Raw genomic sequence first — 16,496 nt, forward strand, 5'->3', positions numbered from 1 at the left:
ATGAATGTAGCGCAATGTGGCAGGCTGCGGTGGGCTGAACACGTGGCCAGAATGCCCGATGAAAGGATAGCCAAAACTATTTTCAGCAGAGAACCAGGAAGAGACCGTTAACTTCGAGGCAGACCCCGTACCCGGTGGGTGTGTGCTGTCGAAGACGATGCACGTTCAGCTGGTGTTCGTGGGGATTGGAGAACGGCATCCCAGGACCGACGGTACTGGAGGACATAATTTGCTCGGCGCCGGATCGGTAACGGACCGTTGCCACTAAAGTAAAGTAAGTAAGTTGAAAATGAAACTACGCCCAGAATTAAATAACTGTGCTGCTCCGAATAAAATTGGAACCTCTCTCTTCATTTTATCATTCTTGAGAATGCCAAGGAAGTTCAGATAAAGGTTCTGAAATCTTTTGAATCTGGGCAAACTTTTACGTCAGTCGACAGTTTCCATGCTGCTCCTGCTGTTGAAGGTGCCATGACACCCATCCATGCTACCCGATTGTCGTTATTAAACATATTATTCCTGGCTCTTGGGTCTTACTTCATTAATGAGTCAACTTAAAAATTTAAAGATGAAATGAAAGCTAGGTCCATATTATTTCCGTTATGTCAACTTAACGAATTAGATTTCCTGAACGTAAAATGTGTTCGTAATGTTTGCACCCAACTCTTACCTTCCACAGTCTGCATTTATGTTCTGTTAGAATCTAATTCAAATTGATGTCTCGTGTGAAAACGTAGGTGATAGAATATAATATTTCGTAAACAGTCCTACATTATTTTCTCGTACATTTCATGTGGATGTACACTTAATTTTTTGGGATTTGTTGCAGATTTCGCGGAATGAGTATAGATATGTGAGCAGATTTTTACAGATTTTTTTAAAAACGACCAGGTTTTGAGCATCAGTCAAACGTCGGATTTCGAGCACCTGCAGATATTTTTTTAGAAAATATGGCATCTCTGCTTATACAGCTTCATTGAATTGACAAACGTAAACAGAGTGCGTGTGCGACGTTACAGCGAATCTCAGAATAAAGTGCATTTTCAAGCCTTTTTCATCTAGAATATATTTATCACCACTCAAAATCAGAACGAAAATGTCACAAGATATGTAAGTTTAAATTAATTTATCAAACAATACATAAACATTGCGAAAAAGATTCAATTAAATTTTACTCTTTCTCGGCTGCTGACGGGAATTTGTCAACAACGCAGCGGCGATGTCGAGGGAGAAGACACTAGTATTTACAGCGATACCGTAAAAGCACTGTCGTCCGGACTGCTGCAAATCTATGAACCTACGTTGAATGAAGTTAAACACAATTTAGCGGATTTACTGTAAGAGCCATTTCAGTGTCATGTAATAATAATGCTATGTGCTTAATTAACAAAAATTTTCAGAGAAAAGCAGGATCAAATGCAAAAAGCATTAGAGGAGGAAAGAAAAGTTTATAATTCCCAAGATGTGCAACAAATCAACGAAATGGTTCGAAGAGATACATTTTTCATGATACCTTTATGATAATAGAATTGTTTAACTTGCAGGTTACCAAAATAAAATGTTACAGGGAAAAGGCTATTCGGATCAAGACTCAAATGCACCAAGTTCATCAGCGGGCAAAAAGTTTACGAGTAAGTAATTCAAAAGTTCAATTATTTCAATCTTGCCGGCACTATTTATGAGAGCGATCTTTGAATCTCTGTCAAAACGGTAGCACATGAGTTGCATGAGTTGCTAAAAACTTGTGGATAACCAAAAGATGTAAATCACTGGTTTAACATCGGGACAGAGATGGTTAAATTGCTCGCATTGCTAGGTTTTTTTTTCTACTCCAATGTTTTTTTTTATTTGAAGGCTAAAGCCTTGGACATGCAAGAACTAAAAGTCAACCAATGCGCATCTAAGTTACAGCAACTGCACTATGAAGAATCTCTAGTTGCAAACAACAAGCGAACTCCGAGCAAAAAATCTTAGTGGTAGGTTAAAATATATTCGTATATTCGAGATCAATCGTCAATCAATTCATGGAAACAACTTGAATCAAAACTTGTTAAGGCTAAAGATATTTTCAAAAGACTAAAACATAATCTCAAAAAAAAAAGTAATTTCGGGGTTTAGAAAATCCCGAAAGTTCTCAATTTACCACAGAGTGTAGGTATATACTTTCTGTTCAATCTCAATCGTCTGTTTATTCACGGCGAATATAAAATTCGATTTTTAATTTAGTATAATTGATAGCTACTGGAATTGTATTTGCATTTAAACATGATATCAAATCACTAAACAGGGTTTGTTGGATTTTATTGTCACTTTTTACGGAACTAACTTTAAATAGTTTGTTCTGCCACAGTACATTATATCATATCAACATTAAGTTAAACAAATCTATGAAAAGTGTTTTGTATCTTTTTAATTAAACCATCAATAAATTTAAAATCTATACAACAAACGTATACAAATCTAAACATCGTAGAATACCCATAGACGATGTCATATGATGAATGCCCGTCACTATCATCTCTGTACTATAGGTTGATCGTCGTCCATTTGATAGAGTGCATCATCGGGTGATGTGTATCCAGCGGTGGGTCCTGGAAATAAAGTATATTTTAACATTTCGGTGATTGAAATGCTTAGAGTAAAAGCCGTGCAGAAATAAATCAAACAGAAGTTTATTAGGTATGGCCTCTATTGAAAGATAACTTGCAAACTACAGTTACAGCTGAACTAAATTAAACAAACCGTAGCAAGTACACATGCACTCAACTGTAACAAAAACGAATCAGAATGCGTTGCTTACATGACTTATGATGATTATACCTATAAAACACTCATTCGCAGACGACAAAACTAGTACTTTAACTCGCTCTCGTCGTAGACTGTAGTTAATGGAACGTCTTGGTGATGCTATCAAATATTGTGAACTGTTCTATGGGATTTACCGTCTATGAATGGCTAATAAAAGATATCGGGGCTCATTAGATAACAACAGCCGTCCTCTTTATAATCACTTTTGTCTGGTTGTTGGCATCTAGCAAGTGTCTAGAGAGTAGTGCACCAGAACGGTGTGCTGCGTTATTCCGTTACTCTCTTGTAAAATTTGTAATCATCGTGTAGAACTCTTGAACTTAAGGTGAAACGGTACTGAATCCAACATGGCCGAACATCCTATATCCTATGTCCTCACAAGGACGCCATTTTTCCGGCCATGTTGGGGTTCAGTACCGTATCACCTTAAGAAAATAGTAAACTCTACTAGTACCTACTCGCTTATTATATGCGTGCTGATAAAATCTCACAAAGATGCGCGCATAGTGTTTGCCAAAATGTGTACCTAACTTGTTTCCCAAGAAACATGAAATTCAAGAGCAAAAATTGTTTAAGCCTAACAAATATCTCAATAGGCATCGAAGCAAGTTAAGATGTTCTACCTACATAGTTGTTCGTCATCGAGTTTCGGTAAAAATTATTTCTGAAATTCAAGTTCAAATTCAATTCTAATTTCATGTCAATTTCAACACCGGTTACTAGTTAAATTTTATGTTTCAAGTTAAGTTTAAGATGGAAGACGGGAAAAGTGGAAAACCGGTAGGAAAATAAGGAGAACGGAAGAAAAAATGTTACAGAACTGGCATGATAAAAAGAACGCAAAAGTAAAATAAAAACATGTGGAAAAGAGGAAAACGCGACAAAAAGAGTGAGAGCGAGGCCAAAAAAGGCAACTGGACAGGAAAACAAGGAGAACGGAGAAGAAAAGAAGAAAAACTGCAGAAAACAGATAAAGAAAACGAGGAAAATAGCACAGAAACTGCGAACAAAAAAAAGAGGAAAAATGGAATACAAAGAGAAGGAGCAAGAATAGCAAATGAGAAAATGCTCGACAAACAAATAGCGAAAAAAATGACAAACGGGATAAACGAAGAACAGAACGTGCCGGGAGGAAATTTAGGACATAGTAAGAGGAAGAACGGAACAGACAAAAATGAAATACGAGATAAAAAAGAGGTTGAAAGAATAAAAAAAGCCGAGAACCGACAAACAAAAGTAAAACAAAGAATAAGCTCGAAACGGGACAGAAAATAACAAAAAACGGGACAGGAAAAAAGTGGAAACGGGTCTGAAAACTAGGAAAACTGGAACAAAAAGACGAAAAACGAGACAGAGAAAAGAAAAAAAAAATAAGGAATGAAAAGAGTAAAAAACGGGACAAGAAAAATAAAGAAAGGGAACAGAGAACGAGGATACAGGTGGTAGAATAAAGCGAAAGAGAAAACACAAAAAACGGGAAAAAAGAAGAATGGAAGAATGAACGTTATAAAAAAGATTGGAAAATGGGAGAAAACCAAACGAGATATAAAAGAAGTTGGGACAAAAAACGGTAAAATGGGATAGAAACAGAACCTTTCGGAAAAATGGGACAGAACAATAAAAGAAAACGAACGAAGAAAAAGACGAAAGACGGAAAACAAAAAAAGGTAACTTAGAGAGCAAAGAGAAAAAAGGGAGTTAAAACAGAATAAACATAACAAAATAGAAGGGAAAGTGCGGTTTCAAAAAGCTGAAAAACAAGTTAAAAAGAGTTAGAAATAAACGAAAACTGGAAATGATAAACAAAGTAAAAACAGAAAAGAATATAACAAAAAAAAAACGAGTGAAAACAAGCGGAAAAACAAGTCTGAAAATAAAAAATTAGTACAGAAAACGAAACAAACGAAAGAATTAAACAGGAAACATCGAATAGAAAAAACGACAGATAAAGAGGAAAAACGGACGAAAAAAGAAGAAAATTGCGATCGAAAACCCCGAAAACGGTACAGAAAAAACTAAAAAGATATAGAAAACTGGCTTAGAAATCAAATAAAAACGTCGTTTCTTAAAAGTAAAACTTTAAGTTCAAATTAGTCCAAATTCAAGTCTAAAGTTCAATGTCAAGTTCAATTTCAAGTCAATTTGTTAAACCCAATTTCGCCTATAATTTGAATTCCAATTTCAAATGATAGCTCCAAGTCTCATCTCAAGTTAAATTGAAATCCAATTTATGTCAATTTCAAATCCAATTTTAATTGTAAGTTCAGTTTCTAGCATAATTTCAAATCCAATTTTATGTCAAATCTTAACTAATATTTCAAATTCAATTTCAAGTCCAATTCCAAGTCTAATTCAAATGCAAATTCTAGTAAAATTTCAAGTGCAATTTCAAATAACAGCTTCAAATTCTGTTTTAAGTCCGATGTTTAATTCCAAGTAAAACTTTATGGCCAATTTCAAATCCACTTTTAAGTCTAATTTGAGGTAAAGTTTCGAACCGAAATTAGTCCAAATTTCAGCTTAATTTAATGTGCCACGGCAAGTCTGAATTCAATACCGATTCCCACTGTAATTTATAGTCTAGTTCCAATTCATAGTTTAATTTCAACATTGACTTACACTTAAAGTTCAATTACACTCGAAAGTCCGCAGTTTTTTTTGATAAATAATAATAGAGTCGCAATCCTACGATTACTCTGGGCACGTTAGTGGTCACAACAGTAGTCCATCGTTTAAAACCGACCAACTTCTAAATTAAATTAAAATTTGTCTCAAAATAATATTGTGTAGTTAATAATTAAAGGTTTCTAAGCTATATTTCATGCAAACTATTATAACAGGGCAAGCAAATATATCTTGAGCTTTTTTACGCGGGATTACGTACCGATCGCATGACGCACGTGTCTTCTTCAGTATTATTTGATCTCGGCGCCACTAAAGTCATTTCTCATAGAGTGACATTTATTTACTTCAAATGAAACAAATCGAACAAAATTATTTAATAGCTAAGAACAAAATAAAAGTTAGCAGTGTTCAAATCATTCTTCGTTACAACATCGAAGGGCATTTTTATTGATTTAACGAGAAATAAAGTTCAAATATTGAATAATATTTATTCAAATAAGTGCGGCGGAATCGAATTAAAGATTATCACTGAAAAGATTACATTTCTATGTTAAAACGTTCATGACTAATTAACAGTAAAACATTTATAATGATTATTTCTGTTGTACTTAAATAAAAAGTATAGCTGCAACTAAGAAGGTATTCTTGTGAAGAAACGAATTTTTCACGAGAAATATGAAAGTATTTAAAAGTTATAACGACCGTATTAATCATAGATATCAGAAGGAAAAGGGAGTTTTCCTTACCAGCCGCAATTCGCAGACCAAAAACTTACTTTTGCTTTACGTATTATTCTTTAAATAGTAGAATAATTGCATTGTATTAAGGTTTTCTAAACAATCTGCTGTCGCTGTTGGGATTTTCCTAAACTTTATAATTTATTTGAATCTACGATGTGCGTATTAACTGAATCTAACGAAATTTTGTCAAAATTTGTGTTAACTTTTTTTCAGCAATTTAAAAAGCCAATTTCAAGCATCTGGCGTGTTTCAATTTTAAATTTTTTTTACCGTAGTTTATACTAATGTAATCATAACCTAAATTGAAACGATTTTGCCACTATTGGAAAAAATGAAAAATTATTTTACTTAATATTTTTTCGTCAAATGAATATTTTGGAGTCCGTTATTCCCTTCACTGCTCTTAGTTTCTAACTCATTAATATCCTGCTCTAAATCCACATGTGGCTGTTCAAAGGCAAGCTCTTCTTGCACGGTTGAATCAGACAGAACTGAACCATTTTTGTCAAAAGACGATTTGTTTTGTTCAACGCTGTCATTATTCCCATCACCAGGAGGACACGTTTGGTGGTTTAGTATACGATCGTTGGCAACCTTTTCGTCATCATGCTTACCCCTCTTTCCGAAGCGATCCATCGTGAATTGAACCAGTACGTGAGCTACGAATAGAACCAACGCACTAATGCCAAACAAACGGAACGTTTTACTTCCACCAACTTTCTGGAACAGATGTCCGGCCAGCAAACTGCCCAACGAGACACCCACGCCTTCGAAAATGGCTCCGACAAGGCCCTGCCGGTATAGATTATTATAATGTAACATAGCACATTCATAAGCGTGACACTGCACAAACCTGCATCGTAGCTTCAGTTCCGGGTGGAGCTACAATACTTGCATAGGATGCCATTGTAGCGTAGAAGAGTCCAAACGTGATGCCGTTCATGAACTCAATCGGAATAACCCACCAGGGGTTTACGAGGAGCGAATAGAGCAGAAATCGTGCACCAAAACCCAGCAGTACCAAGCTCATAGCGTGCACATGTCCGATCTTCTTCAATATCCATCCGGACAGGAAAAAGAAGGGAAGCTCTCCCCCGAAACATTGGATCGACATAACGATCCCTTCGAGCGTTTTGATCCAGGCGGTGTGATCACATCTGCAAACGTTATCCGAGGTAAAAAATGGGCATTACCCTTCTTAAGCTTTTTACTTACCCCTCCTGCAAACTGGCCAAATCTTCCAGGTGCCAGAATAGAAAGTTCCAGATCATTGCCGTTCCAAACCCTACCAGTATGCACCACAGGAAGAATACCACTACTCTAAATGAGACGAAAATTTTTCCAATATCTCCGATAATATTGGTCGACAGTCTTGTTTGAGTATGCTACAAGTCAAATCAATTCAATCCAAATCAAACCAACACCTAAAACAACTTACCTTAAGTTTAGATGAGACCAAGATATCAAAACCGATGATAATAATAGTCATATAGAAAACCACCGTATAGTCCTTTGTGGTTTTTCCGTTCGAGAACTGATCCACCAGAAATCCGGCCAGTAGCGAGAAAATGCCCCACCCAACCGAGCCCCACAGTCGCTGGTTACCGTACAAATGGGGACGGTCACCCAGTAGGTCGAAGCAGATGGCATCGCCAACACTAACGACGACGGCCATTCCGGCCCAGCTGAGGATAAGGAACAGAAACAGCAACCAGAACTGGTACAGCCCTTTCACTTCGCTGTCCGGAATTTTAGAATGCGTAATTGCTTCATTGATTTCTGCGTTGTCACACTGTACTTGACAGTTAGTTCGGAAATCCGTGGTATTTCCGGGACAATAAAGCGGTACGTGAGCTCCATCCATTTCTGCTTCTTTTAGCAAGAAGAATAAGCAGTCGTCCAGTAAATTAATATGATTCATTGGTATTAAACCAGTCAGTCTTAGCACTTTGTCCGAAGGAATATTGCTTTCGTCGCAATATTTTTTAACCTGCCAATATTTGCAAACCGTGTCCCACATCCATGGTTCGGTTTGGCACTCCATCTGACAGTTTAGCGTTGCGTTACTGTTCTGATCCTCCACAATTCGATCGGTGAGACACTTATCGAGGTAGCTACCGCTCGGAGGACAGTATCGTAAATCGGAAGCCCCTTCGTGACAGTGAAACGAAACGGTGGATTCCTGAGGTATCGCTGGTATGAACATAATTAGAAAAAATGGAATTGCCGACAAGATCTGTAAAAGAAACAGATGTTTTAAATTCGGTACGCTATATCGGTATCTATGGAATAACCTGGAAAATTAAAAACAGCAGCTTCTGGCGCTGAAACCGATCAGCGATAATACCAAACAGAGGCTTGACCAGCATGCCTACTATCGGTAGCACAGTGTAAATTGTACCGACCACAACGGTCGAAAATCCGAGCTGCCTAACCAGAGTTGGCATAAAAGGAACCACTGGAGCCGTGCCTGCAGAATAGAAAACAAATAAAAATGTTAAAACAATTTTGTATACGTAGAAAAAAACGGGGCAATTTCTAAAAGTTTGGAAAAACTACATCCTATACCTAATAGTATACCAAATTTTTGCTATCCAACAGATCTTGGTCGGGAGTCAGCGTGCCCACGCATCACATGTTTATTGATTTCAAAGCAGCATACGATACAATCGATCGAGTGATGTGTGTCGTGTGTGTCTCACCAGCACTCGAGTTCTTTCGAGACGCGGCAAGGATTGAGGCAAAGTGACAGTTTATCCTGCATGGTACTTAACATCGCTCTTGAGGGTGCGATTCGACGAGCCAAAACCCGCGAAAACTAAAACCCGTACTAAACTGGTGGTTCTTTAGGGATTTGAAGCCATTGAAACTGCTCACTGACGACATACGCGCACTTGCCGTGTTCGAGCGAAAGGTGCTGCGGACGATATTTGGCGGAGTACCAACTGAAAACGGAGAGTGCTGGAGGCGTATGAATCACGAGCTAGAGGCACTGCTCTGAAAGATTCCCATCATACACCTGGTGAAAGTCGGCAGGCTACGATTGTTGGACACGTCGTAAGGATGCCGAACGACAGTGACAAACACGGTTCTCTTCTACACCCCACCGGCATCAGGAACAGGGGGGCTCAACGTACAAGATGACTCGACCAAGTCGAAAGTGATTTGTGACTTCTGAGCCGCTTGGGAAACTGGCGACGAGTGGCCCAAGATCGAGTTGGATGGAGACGACCCCGGCTACGATAAAGAAATAAGATTTCGGAATTTTCGGAATCGAAGCAACCCATGAATTATTTGATAATTGTAACAAGAGCAGAAATATAATTTAGCCTTTAGTTAACCACCAACCGGTTCATTTAATTTTCTCGTCCATTCCGAATATCCGATAGGTTATGGACCTGGAAGGATCGTAGCAGAGTAACGAATCAAGCTGTTTGAATTTTTTTCTTAATTTGTCGTGAAAATTCGGAAGGAACCAAAGAAGCTGAGCAATTTTAATTATACGACTTAAAAGTTCAAGGTAGAGATGTTGCTGACCAGGAAGGAGCGGTACATCGAAACTTTTCACAGAAGTACGTTACAAAATTTTGATGAAATCTCCACTCCTGTAGCCCGTCTTGATCTTGATGTGCTGGTGAAGCACTTGGACATAAAAACGGCTTACCTGTACGGTAGTTTGGATGAAGAAATCTACATGAGGCGGTCTCCAGGGTACTAAACCAGCGGTGTTGCAGGTGCATGCGAAGGAATGCCGTCTCAAGGCGCAGTTTGCATAGACTGAAGCAAGCGGCACGAATGTGGAACAAAACCATCGACGACGTCCTCAAGCAAGCTGGATTTCATCAGTCAGCTGCAGATGCCTGCCTCTACCTTCGCACTAGGAATGGGCAGAGCTCGTTCATTCTCAACTACACTGACGATATTCTGGTCGTGTGCAGCGACGAACGACGTGTGAAAGGATGCTTCAAGTTGGTTTTGTGGGGCGACATTCATCTTTTTCTTAGAAACTAAATCCACGGTTGCTGTTCAAATCAACAGGCTTAAACAACAAACCTCACCAGGCAATTTGGTCTGATGGATGCCAAGGAGTCCAACATTGCGGTGGATCCTGGATACCCGCAAACAGAGGAGAATTCGATGGAACCATCATGAAGCGACTTTGTCCTTCGGATAGTCAGTGGAAAAAGCACTTGTGGATTGTATTAAAAAAGGTTTTTTATTTTGCGTCTGATCTTCGATACAGATTTCACATAACTGATGATTTTTGTTGCCAACATACGTAGGGGTGTGTTTATACCAAAATACAGGGTTGAGTTAAAAAATGTCTTACACGCTAAATTTCGTTAAACAGACTTTTACCAAGGCCTGGTAGAAAATTTGATGTATATCGCAGTGGGTTCATGACCGGATATTTCCCTTAGTGCTGCAATTTTGTAACGTTTCATCAGCAAACCAATGGCCAAGGATTGGCACAAGGCTGAAAGGGAACTACGGTACCTTTTCACACGAACCTTTGAGGTACAGCTAGGAACGCTGCATTGGAGGTCTATTGTGATGCAGACTGAATACGGGATAGAAAGTCTACTTCTGGCTTCCTCGTTTTCCTTGGTGGCTGAGTCGTGTGTTGAACTTCAAGAAAGCAATCGTATGTTGCTTTATCATTCACAGAAGCAGAGTTCTAAGCACTTGCCAAAGCTTGTCAAGAACTTCAATGGATACTGAAGCTATTGAACGACCACGAGAAGCCAATTGAACATCCGATCTGCATCCGCGAGGACAATCAAAGCTGCATCCGGCAAGTTGAAAAAGTTACATGACTTTAGCATGGGTTTATTCTCAGGCACCTCTACATATCTCCTTCCTACCGAATTCTGCATTTACCAACAATGAAGCCCCTTACCAGGACAAGTATTAACAATGGTACATGATTGAAGTGCGAATAAAACCTCTTGCCTAAGGGCAAATTATAACTTGTTCTACTACCTGGTTTTACGTACAAGATTGGTTGAAATGTAGTGAATACCATACCAGAAAAAAGAGGGTGAAAACACCGGTACCTAAGCATATAAAAATAGCAGGAAAATAAACCGCAGTTCGTTCACTCCACAACGATACTGCGAAGAAAAGACCGTATCATAATAAATCAAAAATACTGGTCGCAGTGATAATGTCCATTTAGAAAAAAATCATCAGTTTGCTTTATAAACTGAATGGTCGATAGAAATATCCGGAGCTACTGAAACATAAAAAACGAAAAGGGAACAGGAGTCAGTTGAGGGTTATTCAATCTACATAAAACTTTGAGATATTGAATGTGGAAGTGGGATGAGTAGCTGAATCGCATTTTTGGTAGATTGCCGATTGCAATTCTGCACAATCTCCAGATCTTTAGGAGAAGTCTAATGATTTTCCAAAGCAACGCCTTTCTGAAAATCGTACAAAGTACAATATAGAATTTTCAGACATCAAGATACGAGCACCATATGGACGAATAAAACGCTGAAAAAGTGTTTTATCAGTACTATGCACTGATTACTTGGACAGATTATAGACGTAGATTGTAGAGGTTTCTATAACGACAGCGTTCATGTTTAGCATCAAAACAGGTGAATGCACCTTTTGTCGCCTTTGTAATCTACAGACTCCGTAATGATAAACACTCATATATCTTATATTGCATTCACTCTCTTTTCACACCATACAAATCATTGCTTCGAATGCATGCGCTAAGTCACCAAATAATTTAACGTTCCAGTAAGGTATCTTATCACATTTTTCGATTTGTCAGTGAATGGTTACAATCGTAAACCAGTCAGTTTTGTCCGACAGACAGATAAGGCGTAGTTTAATATATTTCAAGCTACCACAATGGTGATAGACAGACTAGCGACAGTGACTTGTTTGGTTGTTTTTAGTTTCTAACCACACACAGTTTCTCGTCAGATTAACGACAGATGAACCCTTCATTTCGCGTAGATGCTTTCATGCAAAAGTGCAGAGAGACAGCAGTGCGAAGTGGGTCAATAATCTTCCATGGGTCTTGTCATGTTCGACGGAGGCTTCTGCGATAACCCTTTACGAAGGCTGAATCGGATTAGACGACAAACACTGTCAATAAAACGGAATGTCAATGTAACACATGGAATGTCTTGTGTTGTTCACAGGAATGTTCATGTTGGTTACCCAACATGGAAATTTTTAAATATAACTCGGTTGAACTTAACTGTGCTTTTTTGGTGAAAAAGTTACCTAGAATCAGAGCAATTTACTTTCAGGACATCAACTTAGCCTAGGTTTAATCGAAACAAATTATCCATGACCTATTGGGACGGGAGAATTCTGTTGGTTTTTTTTTCTAAAACGGAAGTAAACGAAATTGCAGGTGCACATAATTGTCCTTACGAGCTAGAGAAGCAATACAATGCTCTGAAAGTTGAATATTAAAAATGTTGATGTTTAAAACAGTTTCGTGTTCTCTTTCACAAAGTGCCATCCAAACCCAATACATATACTACACATAGCTTCTAATCTACTCATATCACATACGAGCGTAATCAATTACGCTATTTAGACACCTAATAAGGCTTGATTCTCAAATTCCCTAAGAACGAGAAAGCGATTACATTCCATCGCTTCGCGCTCATTGAAGTGTAACGCCTCTACATGGACTGATATATGATTTATGGAGAACCGCAACCAAAAACCTGTTCTTGTCCTGTCTGCGAATGTTTATTAAGCGTAATTTCCGAGAATTGGTCATATTAAAGCGAAATTCAACAATTTACCTGCATTGAATAGGAAGTAGTGTGCCTTCATAGGCAGTAGTTTCGGGTTGATTTCTATATTGCCCATGTTTTTGGCTTTGAATAGGTTTAGAAAAAATCCTCGTTTATGATTATTTATCCAGACTAGTTTCCACACAATCTACTGCATAAGCTTGTTGTCATCTTATAGAACACCTTTTATTTTGCATTTTAGGAACTTCTAAACAATTTTTCGAGTTGTGCCAATGATCGACACTAAACTTCTAACAAGCACAACTTTGTTCCATTCCCTCTGATATGGATTCTGGTTAGAAACTTGTTACGGTTAATTAGCTTATCATTTCAAACTATAATTTAGCAGTAAATAAACACACTCTGCGAAGAAGAAAACACATGTACCCGACCCGGTTAGTGGCACTTAGAGCACAATCACTTTGATAATTTTGACGCTACCCACTCCTGCTACGGTGCGGCAGCTACTGATTCACTTCACGTTCACATCATTCTCTTTGAATGAGTTCATAATACAATAATATGATAGTATGCTCGAGGCGGTTGTTATGCAACAAAAGCGACAAAAACCGAACTCTCTTGCTTATGCTTTCAACAACACCAAGTCACCAAATATCATCGCACATCGCAAAAGATGTTATCAGCAGCGATGCCAGCTATTGGCAAATTTCAGTGCGTTTTTGTTTTTCTCTGCGTTACGCTTTAAGGCGGTTTGTTTTTTACGCGGGTTTATTTTTATGCGGTTTTGATTTACCCCGAGTAAGATCGGGTAATCAGATAGTTGCTAAAATAATACTAGACAGTCCTACGTCAACGTCTCGTACATCCCATGTTGATGTACACCTTTAATATTGCTGAATGTTCATTTATTTAGGAGGAGTTCCGCAACCGCGTATAATAAATTATGTGTCTAAAATAATTAATTCAATTAAAATGGTACTTATTAAATCAGGTATAAGAGAACGAACAATAGTAGTGGAAAAATTGGATGGTCATGTGAAAAGCAAATTAACATCAAATTATTTTGTTTTACAACATTAGAAAATATTTCATAAAACAATAAATGTGCAAACTTTTGATTCCCTGTTCAATTATCTATCGAAAAGAAAATATTTCAATCTGGGCACACTTATGTGTCGGAGTTAAGTTTGTATGTATTAAGTCATGAGATTTTTTATACCCCATAATTTAGTAGGTATTTCATTGCTGAAGATCGAAAAGTTTATCAAAACCAGAATTAAATATAACATTTTAGAAACCGCGGATCGATCGGAATTGTGTTGGCTTCAAGAATAGTGATCAAAACAGTTTGGTGCGAATAAAACATATTTCTCTATGCAAAGTGCTCTACATGTCTGTGAATATACGATTTTTGATTGCTATCTATAAGTTTGATAACTAAAATCGACGTTTATCAAATGCAAAATTGTTTCATACAAAAGTGGTAAGCACCATAATTATAATCTTTTTTCTATAAAATACTATGTTAAACTTCTTTTTTTAGATGTTCACGGTTGTTCAATTCATTTATAAGCAAAAATTACACGTTCTGACTGTGCCATTCAGCTGGATTAGTGGTGACTCGCTGATGCTGCCTGAATCGTTAGACGATTTTGTAGAAAAGCTGCGTGTCCAAGGAAATCCTTACAATGGACCTACAAAAATGGTTCCGGCAATTGTCGGTGAACAATATGAAACCTTCGGTGAAGCAGTAAACGCAGCATCGTCGTTAGACCCAATCGTCAGAAACATTACTAATAGCATTTTAATGTATCAAGAGCAAGATAAAGATAGTCAAGAAAGTGACATTGATATGTCGACTGGCATGGCATCAGATCCTCAGCCAATCCAACATGCTTCTCTAAAGCTTGAAGCGGATGAACCTGTATTCTACGACAATGAACCCACTACAGAGGTCAATACTAATAACAGATCTTTAGGTAATAGATTATAGGAACGTAATTGTATATTTAAATTTACTCATAAAAATTCTCCACAGAACAATCGGACGGAGTTACTCGTGCAGAATTAAGAAAAGAGCTAAGCTATTTGAAGGAAGACCTGAGAATCATGATTCAGACAGCAGTCCGGACTGCAGTCGAGGAATGCTTTCAGTCTGATAAGGACCGTTTGGCGGCACCAATATGGAGGCCGTTAAAGGCTTCTAAACGCGCTGTCCAGTTAGACATGCCGGTAGAAACACGAAAACCTATAGAAACCGAAGAGCAGCTTGCACAGTGGAACGTTGAATTGGCAGACGAATTCCTTTGTGAAAAATACGTAAGTTATATGATGTCGTCTGAAGTATCTATTAATTGTTTTGCTATATTGTTACAGTATAAGTATTTTTCCAAAATCGTCAGACCACACTCGTGCGTCGGAGAAGGTGATAACGCTTGCTATACCATCGTCGATTGCCTATTTACACGATCCTTTTGGAACCATTTCACATGGACTGGCGTTAATCGAGGAGAAAAGTCGAAGCGTGGCTTTCGAGAGTTTGGAAATGTGACTCAACTGTTGGTTAACATTGTCTGTATTGGTGATCCGACGTACACGTCTCATAAGTTGGAAAAGTTTTGCAAAACCCGACTGTTTCGGTACTCGAAAGCGCGAGCTTTAGCGAAAAAAATGCGCCGTTCTGCTTGTCGTCCGGGTCGTACGCGAGCAGCGGAACAAGGAAAGGCTGATTCCGACTTCATGATTAGCGCTATCCATTTTGATGGGAAAACAACTGATTAGAGATATCTTACACATATAGTCCTACCAGCTACTAGTTATGTATATTCTGCATTCCGATCAAAAATGATTCTGAGCTATGGTCTGGTGCATTCGACATCTGTATAATACATTTTGTAAATAAAAATTGGCAACGGTCAAAAATGGCCTGGCGACATTTAAAGGCGATCATACTTATAATAAACTTAGTTGGAGATAATTCACTTTCGTCGAATCTGTGTAATACTTGTGCTTTTTATGATGAGAAGTGTATTCATCTTCTATATCGACCCAGTTCAAATTAATCTGCTTAGCGCCCCTTTCTCGCATGTATTTTGTTTTCATCGCATTGAAGTCCAGCTTTACTGGTCTCAGTCTACAGTCTGATAAATGCTTCCGTCATATTTTCAAAATTTCGTGTCACGGTTGTTTGATGCTTCAATCTATCAGTGTAAAACTGTTACGCAATGAATGGAAAGAATCGATTGTATTCCCTTTATTACACAAGAAGGGTAGTAAATGCAACGTGCAAAGCTATCGAAGCATTCGCCTCTATTCTGCGTACCGATTGGACCTGTTCGAATCAGAAATTTCAGAATTCGGAATATGGTTTTTGATCGGAACGGGCTCGACCGGAGCGTAGAATCGAGGCGATTGCTATCATGTTCCTGTTCTGTAAGTGGATACACTCGTATATTTTACGTCGTATGCGAAGTATAAAGATTGGTATTCCGACCCATCTCTGGCGTACCACAGAAGAGCAACCTTGGACATCTGCTTTTAACTCTCTTTTCTGTACGCTCTCCTGTAACCTGATTGTAGGTCTTTT

At 38.2% G+C, this 16,496-nt stretch overlaps 3 protein-coding genes across 3 annotated transcripts; 2 read left to right on the plus strand and 1 right to left on the minus strand.

Annotated features, from left to right (window-relative positions):
- The first annotated feature begins 1,006 nt into the window (after positions 1 to 1,006).
- On the plus strand, positions 1,007 to 2,464 carry LOC128733879 (uncharacterized). The gene is made up of 5 exons (XM_053827729.1): positions 1,007 to 1,110; positions 1,215 to 1,337; positions 1,401 to 1,485; positions 1,545 to 1,631; positions 1,855 to 2,464. Exons 1-5 carry the CDS (start codon positions 1,097 to 1,099, stop codon positions 1,972 to 1,974), a joined length of 429 nt encoding a protein of 142 aa, XP_053683704.1. The 5' UTR covers positions 1,007 to 1,096; the 3' UTR covers positions 1,975 to 2,464.
- Positions 2,290 to 13,431, minus strand: LOC128733878 (major facilitator superfamily domain-containing protein 6). The gene is made up of 7 exons (XM_053827728.1): positions 12,959 to 13,431; positions 8,468 to 8,643; positions 7,612 to 8,409; positions 7,389 to 7,558; positions 7,027 to 7,330; positions 6,788 to 6,965; positions 2,290 to 2,591 (listed from the first exon to the last, which is right to left on the minus strand). The coding sequence occupies exons 1-7, from the start codon at positions 13,023 to 13,025 to the stop codon at positions 2,515 to 2,517; spliced, it is 1,770 nt and encodes a 589-aa protein (XP_053683703.1). The 5' UTR covers positions 13,026 to 13,431; the 3' UTR covers positions 2,290 to 2,514.
- Positions 13,432 to 14,200: 769 nt separating this feature from the next.
- LOC128737737 (uncharacterized) lies at positions 14,201 to 15,836 on the plus strand. Its single transcript, XM_053832435.1, has 4 exons — positions 14,201 to 14,393; positions 14,454 to 14,889; positions 14,949 to 15,229; positions 15,287 to 15,836. The coding sequence occupies exons 2-4, from the start codon at positions 14,454 to 14,456 to the stop codon at positions 15,689 to 15,691; spliced, it is 1,122 nt and encodes a 373-aa protein (XP_053688410.1). The 5' UTR covers positions 14,201 to 14,393; the 3' UTR covers positions 15,692 to 15,836.
- The last annotated feature ends 660 nt before the right edge of the window (positions 15,837 to 16,496 follow it).

The sequence above is a fragment of the Sabethes cyaneus genome, chromosome 2 (genome assembly GCF_943734655.1).
Source record: "Sabethes cyaneus chromosome 2, idSabCyanKW18_F2, whole genome shotgun sequence".
In the NCBI taxonomy this organism is placed as follows: domain Eukaryota; kingdom Metazoa; phylum Arthropoda; class Insecta; order Diptera; family Culicidae; genus Sabethes; species Sabethes cyaneus.